The following is a 9,369-nucleotide window of genomic DNA, read 5'->3' as shown; positions in this document are numbered from 1 at the left end:
AGAGCGGAAACAAGTGGTGTCGTCAGAAACACAGAGAGAGCATGAACGGAACAAGAAACAAAACAAAAGAAAACAAACAAAAAAAACCCAAAAAATCAGGAAGGAGAAAAAAAGCAAAACATTCAAAAAAAGGGAGGAAAAAAAAACAATTGAAAAAACCACAACCCAAGATCTGGTGAACTGGGTTTGTCATCTGTGCTACCTTTTCTTTTCTTTCTTTTCATTTGTTCATTCATTTGTTTTTGTGTTTGTTTCTGAGATATATATTATATATCATATATAAATATATATATGTATATATATACAGTCATTCCTTCATACAAAATTTGTCTATAGACAGTTTTGTACTGTTGTGGCAAGGTATATACATCCTTCTAGTTTAGAGGCTAGCTTGCTAAGGAATATTCTTTCATTCTTTCTTGCTCTTTTGTTTTTGTTTTTTTTCTAAGTTATTTATTTTTTTATGTGTTTATTTAAGGTTGGTCTTGTAGGCCGACTGATGAGACCATCTTTGCCTTGTCTTTGCCAGCAGGGTACTTATTGTCTCCTCTAGACCCATAGTCATTAGAACCGGAATCGCTCCGCTTGCTGTTTGCGCTATGCTTGGTTGGCGTGCCGGGGGGGTGGCTCACCTGCCCGTTCTTCTCGTCTGAAAAAAGTTGTTTAATTACGTCAAAGAAGTTACTCAATGGGCTGCCTGGGTACACAAAACAGAGGAGACAAAAAAAGAAAGAAAGGAAGAAAGGAAGAAAGAAAGAAATAAAGTAAAAAAAAAAAAAAAAAAAAAGGAAGAGGGAAAGAGAGAGAAAAAGAGAAGAGAAGAGAAAGAGAGAGAACAAACAAACAAATGAACAATGGGGCTTTTAACGAGAAGAACATGATGAGGAGATCCAGAGCCACGTGCGTGGGGGTGTGTGGGGGATGAAGACAATGAGCAGGAAGAGGAAGAGTGTTTAGGATGTGACACCTACAGAAATAAAGAGGCAGGGAGCATAAAGCACCTGGGGGAAGTACCTAGTTTTCTCCTGAGTAGGGAGGTGTCTGAACTAGCAGGAGGACACTGTGCCGTGTAGCTGAAATAGTTCAGTCTATCACCTGGAGTCAGTTGGCCACTCCGCACTGAAACATCAGTGACTCTAACGCTGGATACGGGCACATCCCATCTTATTGGCAATGTTACAAACACGGGGTATTTGTATGTGGTAGTCCACTAACGTTTTTGCAGCCTTGCCTAAGCTCTCTGAATACATGGGGCATCAGGCTTTCCTTGCTTGCATTTCATTTCTTCCTGAGTATCTCATTGCTCACCTTTCAGTCACTAAGCCTGAAGCACCTGAGTGCTCCAAGGGAAACAGCATTTGAAAAATGAGCTATGGCTGACACGAGCATTGCCACCTGCATGTGTGGTCTGTGGCCTGTACTTGCAAGCTTCTAAGCACCTTCAGATCCTTTTTACAGCAGCACCTGAAAAGGAAGATGCTGAATGCATTGTGGAAGCAGGCTGTTATGCATTTAACTATTTCTGGGACCTACCAGTGTCAAGAACTACGTCCTCATTGCCCTGAATTTATGTTCTCTCTACAATACACCCTCCATGACACTGACATTCACTCCAGTGGAGTTAGGAGCCAAAGAGGGGGGTAGGGTTGTGTACTAGTAGAGAAGTATCTCATTAAGCCAGCCGCTAGAACAGGTTGCAGTATTAGCATGGGTTGGGCACTGTGCACGGGAATGCAATCATTCCCGCCATTTGGACCTCCAGGCAGCAGGGCTGTATGCTGTTAGTCTAGTCCTGTGTCAGAGGAAAGGCTCCAGGCTGCTACCAAGGGAAAGGGACCAGCTACTACTGGAAAGGTAGCCTTTTGGGAGCATTTCTAGTCCCTCTTAATATTCTTTGACTGGGGCGTTAATCCTGATCAGACATTGGAGGGGTCACTCTGAGCTCTTTGAACATGGATATTTAAGGTGTTTATCTAACATACAGCATGGAGCTGATGCCTGTTCATGATCATTAAAACCCCATGATGCTTTTCTCAATATTTGGACTGTTCGCTCCTTGTTCTAACAAATTCAAATAATTTATATCCCACCTAAGTAAGTTCATTCTCCAGTTCCCAGAAGGAAACAGGCTCCTCATATCTGCCTTCCAGTGCTGTGGTATGCTGTGAGGAGTGGAACCTTTCATCCTCGAGATGGCAATACTCAGTTGGGAGCAAAGGGGTTTATTCATAGCAGAGATTGCCATTTATCCACAGTTGGTGGATACTGGTGGCTTGGTAATTTATATTTCCCTTCATTTTTATTACAAACATAAGCAAACCAGTTACTACAGCAGGTACATCTTTCAGTGCATGGTAACTTTTTTGAAGAGCTTGAGTGCTTTCTTATTCTCTAATGGAAAATGCTACACAGATATCAGCTGCTCTTATACAAAGAAAGAGGAAGTATATAGTATTTGTGCCCTTCAAAACTGAATGTGTTACCCATTTTTTCCTGCCCCATGCTAACCAGGTAGTTGCTGCTTTCCTCTGCATATTAACAGGGACCGAGAAAAATCAAATGGCTGGCATATGCAGTGAAGTATCTTGATCGTATTAATCTAATTAATTAACTGTCTTCCTCTACTTGCTGCTTTGTGGTTAGCTTACTGCTGGCCCTAGTTCTATCTGTGCATTCAGTTACACCATTGTCACAAGCAAATGGCTGTTAGTTTCTGGAAGGGCATCATTCACCTGACTGACTGATGCGCTGGAAATGGGCCCAAACAAACAGCCAGGCAAAGCACATATCTTGATTTCTGGCTGAGAAGGGCTACCAAACTCTCAGTTGTTTTGGGGTTAGATCTCTGTGAGCTCCACCTGCTTCCTTCCACATGCATGCAAATGACTTCTATTTCAGAGATTTCCCTGAGGAAAGGTTCTAGGTTTGTGGGCACATGCTCTGCTCAGACTCATTTCTATCTGCTCAGACTACTTTTTACTTCTTTTACGTGGATACTCTTTTTCAATTAAAAGAAAGAAAAAAGGGAAAGTAAACACTCAGCCTTGAATGCAGGAATGTGGGCAGATCTGGTTCTTATGTGGCTTTGGACCCCTCATCTTCGTAAGCAAATGGAGTCAGCAGAGAGAATGAAAAAGAGCACTGAAAAAAACACTGGAGCGGGAAAGACTGCTAGGTTGGGAGAAAAGGGGAGGGGAATATCTCTAGTAATTCAGCTGAGCAGTTTATTTAACAAGCTTAGAGGGAAAGAAGAGGGCAGAGTAAGCAGGGCTCTGCAGGAATTAGGGAAGTTTTTTGTTTTCACATAGACAGGAACAGTAGACAAAAGTACAACTTGCAAGAATGGAGCAATTAAGCATTTTAAAAATTATATATCTTGTATTTGCTGAGTCCTGATACAGGATTTTTATCATCATATTAAGATATGCAGCCCCTGTTTCGTCCACCCTTTTTCCTCCCCATGCCCTACCAGCTTTCAAGTGCCTGGAGATTTATTGCCGCAAAAGTATTTAACAGTCTGCTTTTCTTTGCCTGTATAACTAGTGGATTCCTTACAATCAGCATTTTCAGGTAAAATTTTAATGGAAGGTAAGAAGTCCTTAGGGATGTTTAAAGAGAGCTACTGAAAAATAAAATAGGCCATTTCACTAACCCTTTCCTTCCTTTGCCTTTTGTAGTATCTGGACTTGTAATTAATATTAGGTAATAATGCTCTCCTATCCCACAGTCAAGAAAGAACTGATCCTACACCAAGAAATGCAGACAACCACTGCACTGTTGTCTACATGACAGCTTGTTAGCCCACTCTTGGGCTGGTCTTTGGATAGATAAAGCATCCTCACTTTTTTCTCTGGAGATATGTAAACATGGGTCAGCTATGCTGGAAGCATGAAAATGGTGTGTGATGTTGCTCCTCTTAGTTCTCCGTTCCCTTTGGGCTTATATATCCAGTAAAACGAGACTTGAAAATGCAAGTGATGATGGATTAGAATAGCTTTTTCAGCAATCTTCCACTCCTATCATTCAGTGCAAAATGTGTGATAGGCTCTTACACCTCTAAGTCCAGCTGGTGGCCTCAAAAAGGCTCCCTCTCTTATTTCAGAAAGTGAGATCACAACTCATTTCCTCTGAACAGGGATGAAGGTTTGGCTCACTGATTCTTCAAAACTTCCCTGGTATTTCATGCATCTGTAACTAAGTTTTTCTTTCCCCTTGAGAGCAAATGTTCATCAACACAGAGCAAAGAAGGCGTGAAGGGTAGCAAGGGTGAGAAGCTGTCAAAAGGATCAGAGGCAGGAGGGGAGGTTCAGAGCATTAGGTTTACATCAGTTAGGAGATGGATATGTGCATTTTTGAGTTAGACTAAGGAGCTGTACGGGGAAGGGGAATGGGTTTGAAAACAAGCACTGAAGCTTATGAAAGGGTCATGTATCGAAGGGATGCTAGAGAAATAGATTTATGGAGAAGGCACTGGTTTGTTGCACTTGTGTGCAGCACTGTCACAGCCAAATATCACAGAAGAAGTAAAAACTGAATGCATTTGAATACAATGGGAACTGAAAGGAAGAAACAGGGCTGGAGACAGACAGAAAAATGTAAAAGGAAGCTGGGCAAGTGGCTTGTATCAATCCTCACTCTCCTCAGTATTTCTTCTGCTGTCCTTAGGAAATCTATCTGACATTGACCTGGCCCCAGTGGTGTCACAGGCTTGAGAAGCAAAGTGGAAGGGGAGCACCCAGGTAAGAGAGGAAAGAGAAAATGAGTTTATTCACTCCAGGCACAAGAAGTGACATCAGGAAAGGATGCATCTTGCAAAGACCCTGCTCTGACCTTGCGAAGTCCTCCATGGAAAATAACAGGAGGTGGTGAACAAGCAGCTTCAGGACAAGCTTGGAGGCTTCAGTCACTGATTAGAGCCTGCTGTTTTGTAACATTTTAAGACAGACAGATAGGGACTTGGTCCTGTTTTTATTGAAGCAAATAGCAACATTCTCATTGACTTAATGGAATTAAACCCTGAGGCACTTCCTTCTCCTGTGAAACCATCTCTCTCAAGACTATGTATTTTTAATGCACTAATCCTTGTGGTGCTGAACACAAAGTTGCACAAAACAAATATGCCATCTGTAGGATTATCCTCTGCCTTTCCTTTCTGTATAGCCTGAGAAATTGTGGGCTTCTTCATTTTTAGAGGCTTTGGGAGAAGCTGAATGGGAAAAGACAGGTCTCCACTAGAAACAGACACCGTTTGTCAACCTGACTTCCCATATTCCTTCCCTGAGTGCTTTCACAACCTTTCTGACTGTCTTCCACCTGCCTCTGCTACTAAGATTTTCTTCCTATACTTACTCCTTTCTCTTTAACCTCTTGTCTTTTTCATCCCTAGCTTGCTCTGTATTTCAATAGCAGCTGTGGTTTCAGTGAATCATGTAACAAAACTCCAATCATGTAACAAAACTCCAAAATGTTTTATGTTTCACATAAAACATTTAAAAACTCCCTCGATGGGTGATAATCCATTCTCTTTCAAACCCATTTTACTACTTCGACAGAGTTCAAGGCCTCTCTGTTAAGAGTAGGCATTTTTTGCCTGTTTGCTTGGTTTTGGTTGGCAGAGTCCCTTCTGCCTTGGAAAACAGAACACTTGAATTATAGAACCCGCTCCAAGACATATGCAGTGAAAGGGATGACAGAACAATAAGAGCAGCCTATTCCTCTTTGCTTAGTTGCAATATCATATTGGGGTCTTGCTCCAGACTAAAGAGCCCCTAGCCTTGGCACTGTGCAAATATAAACCAGAGAGATGCCTCAACAAGCTCACCAACTACTGAAGTAGGCTACAGAAAGAACTTTTTTCTCATTTAATGGCTGAATGTATGAGGCTTCCCTCTAGATTGGAGAAGGGTGACAGAAAGGCCGTTACTATGCTTTGCTGGAGGCCATCACACAGAACCCATCCCAGGCCACCTGAAGTGAGATGAAGAAGTTGCAGAAATCCCAAGACTAGTACTTGTCTAAAAATATAGGAAAACATTTCAAGAGACATGGATGTGATTTTTAACGGATTTATGAAGAGCCACAACAGACTGACCAGAACAAGTTTTCCCATTGTCCCCGCCCTCCCCAGTTAGTTACCTAATGGGATAGTTGTTTTTACTTCAGTTCAGTTTAGGACCAGAAAATGGAGACAGTCCACAGAACAACTCCAATTTCTTAGCAGGTCACCTGAATTGCAACTGGGAAAGGTGACTTTCGAAGGTAAGAACAGAGCTTATTTTTCAGAGTCCTTAGACTCTGCCAGTAAAAATTCCATCTGAAAGCAGTGTTTGCAGAAACAGACTGCTGGTAGGAATGAATCAGATTATTCACACTGTTATCACAGGTGTCTGTGCTACCAGCAGAAGGTAGGAATTTTCAATCCCTACACACCTGGGCAGATCTGAACAACCAATCTGGCATTTAAATGCTCTATAACCCATCCTTGTTCTTAATCCCCTAAAACATCCCATCTCCTCTCCAGCCGAGTGGCCCAGTATTTGTGACTAGCCAGATGCATCCAGATGGCCATTCTGCCTCTATTTTGCACATTTTCTCTCTCTTCCTCATACACACACACACACACACACACACAGAAGCTGAGATCCAGTTCAGGCTCTTCTGTCACAGACAATGTAACTAAGACAGGTAGCTCTTGGCTAATGAGTTAGAGAATGGTGAACAGACGCAGCAAAGACCCAAATAGATGAGGCATATTCCCTTGCTGCTACCTTCTGCAGAGCTAAGGCATGAGTAATTAATTAGAAAACAAATGTGTCCATTACTGATGAATAGCTCTGGCAATCCAGTACCACCAAAAAACATTCAAAAAAGGAGACATGATGATAGAGAGGAAGGAATCATACATTAGTTTGGACAGCTGGTGGCACTGAAAGAGCAGGCAAGGATAGTGGTGAGATGAAGAGATGACAGATTCTGTTGTGGAATCATGCTGTTCTGGCAAATTGGCTGGTAAAGGACTCAGCCCAATAATTTTTTGTATCTGCCTGTCCTTTTACAAAGATGTGTGCTGAGAAGGGAAGCTGACGACCTACGCTCATAAAACCACAGCAGATGACAGTACTGCTGCTACTCATTCTCTTAGAGACTTCTGCTGCTTTGTTACAATTTTTGTCAGAAAACTATTGGCACTTAATAATAAAATTCTGTCCTTTCCTGTCAGATGGATGTACAAGTATGATCTTATGGGTTTTAAGTTCTCTGATCTGTTCCTAAGAAGAGAAACGACCTGTGTATGCTGGTGAAATGTTGCCTCCTCATTTCCTCTGAATCAGTACCTTCGAAATATGATTTAATCTTCTGGGGAGGCCATCCCAAATTTAGCTTAGTACAGAAGCAAATACTCACATGGAGTATCCTGAAGCACTCCCTGCCATAAATGAAGTAGTGTGATCTTAATTAAGAAAGAGATATCTGTGTTTTCTTCATTAGATATTATTACAGAGAAAGAGGAACGATCTTTTACTGGACAGTAAAAATGTAGCCATAGGTGTCAAATTGCCAGTTTTGTTGCTACTTTGTTCTATAGTGCAAAAACATGAGTCATAAATGGAAAAAGAAATGTCTCCCCAACACAACACTGGAATGGAGATGACTACAGTGTGCAGAGAATCAGCCATCCATTTGGACAACAAAGGATATTAGGAGAACGAGAAAGGATAACTGGGAGACCTGCCCTGAACTCCTTGGAGAATCTGATTTATCTTACTTACTGTGATCTACTCATTATGAATGAATATGTGATCTTTCAGGTGGGTCTTCTTCGTCTTCTCTTTCATTTGGGTTGCAATGTAGACAGAAGAATCAGCCATGCTCAGAAAGACCAGTAGCCAGCACATTTTTCAGAAATGCTAATAAAAAAATTGTTGTTCTGACTACCTCACATTGACAGTGGTTAGAAGAGCCTTTCAGCTGGCAGGGCAGCATACATTTTTTTTCTGCATGTTTCAGCATCAGTGTTCCTACCATCAGTTATGACTTCATGAATGCAAATCACCAACCTCCTTTTCCATAAAATAGCTACTTCATGAGAAGAAGGATTACTCTAATTAATGCCAATACAGATCAGGATCATTTCCAAGAACAACAAATCCAGATATTTGCTGCTGCTAGTAACACCAACAGTCTCTAAATTAGTACTTACAAAGCTACATGCTGCAACTGCAACCCAAATGTGATGTAACCATTTTTAAACAACAGAGAGTCTCCTAGTTTCTCAAGTAGCTTGGGATGCTGTTGGCATGGGCTCACGTCTGCATGAATCAAGCTGTGACTGCAAAAAGCGATGAAGAGAAGCCTTTACTGCAGTGCAGTTGCTCTGTGTGCACAAAGGATGATTGACCGTGTCAGACAAGGTCAGACAGCTCTGAATATGGAGCTATGTCAAGTCCTAAACACTGGAAGCAGGAGATTTCAGTGAGATACACTGGAAAGATATGAAAAGCAAGTGGATTTGCTGTCCTTCTGCTTTGATCAGATCATTTTGGTGATAGCCACTGGTACACACAAGGATCAGTAGGGGTTTTTGTTTAACTTTGGTGCCAGGAATCAAGGTTTTGAATTGTAAGCAGCAACACAGGATGTTCAAGAATAAACACGAGGTCTTTTGGACAGCCTTTTGTCACAGGGTTATGGTCTAAGACTTTTCAGGAGCTTATGTTTGTGCAGTGCCTAACATGATCACATCATTTGTCTGGAGCTGCACTGGTTGTACATACTAATCTTTTCCTCCTCTTATCATCACCCCATTCCATGAAGTGCCACTGATGTAACTGAAGACTTTCCTGAGAGTCATGAGGGATGGAAAGCAACAAGCAAAGATTGCTCTACTTGGAAATAAAATTCAACCCCAAACAGCTACAGTGTGGAGACTGGAAGGTTTACAGGCTCCCTGGTAAGGGTTTCTCAGAAGATACAGTCAGGAATAAGGCAGGCTTTTCAGAGCTTTCTGCCAGCAGCCAGAATCTTGGCAAAATGTAATTACTGAGGACTCAAAAAACCTGAGGATGGCTGGGAAGGGGAGCCATGAAAGGCTATACATCAGCTGTACTACTGAGTCAAGCACCCAAAGAAATTCTCAGCTCACTATTTAGAGGACTTAAAGTCATTAAAGTTTGTAAAGATAGACTCTTTTCTGAACAAGGACTACTGAAATGGCACTGTGGGCTTCTGTGTGGTGTATATCAATGGCTCCAGATCTAATGTGCTCAGAATACTTGCTCTCTAATTCCCAGCTTTGTGGTGGAAGCTGGAGGGCCTTCCAGTTTGTGTATTATCTTGATTTTTTTTTTTAATATAAAGGCACTGAAGAAC

The 9,369-nt window shown here is 41.7% G+C and overlaps 1 protein-coding gene across 1 annotated transcript in view; it reads right to left on the bottom strand.

Annotated features, from left to right (window-relative positions):
• Positions 1–473: 473 nt before the first annotated feature.
• The window catches only part of BRSK2 (BR serine/threonine kinase 2), a gene marked incomplete at both ends in the record, with an annotated part of 313,595 nt that continues 304,699 nt past the window's right edge, over positions 474–9,369 (bottom strand). Inside the window, one exon of the mRNA XM_082058533.1 lies at positions 474–649. Coding sequence (XP_081914659.1) covers positions 474–649 — 176 coding nt within the window. The remainder of the gene's footprint in view (positions 650–9,369) is intronic.

The sequence above is a fragment of the Streptopelia decaocto genome, assembly GCF_964273445.1.
Source record: "Streptopelia decaocto genome assembly, chromosome: 7".
Lineage (NCBI taxonomy): Eukaryota > Metazoa > Chordata > Aves > Columbiformes > Columbidae > Streptopelia > Streptopelia decaocto.
Note: the sequence above shows the minus strand (reverse complement) of the source record. Positions and strands in the feature narration are given on the sequence as shown.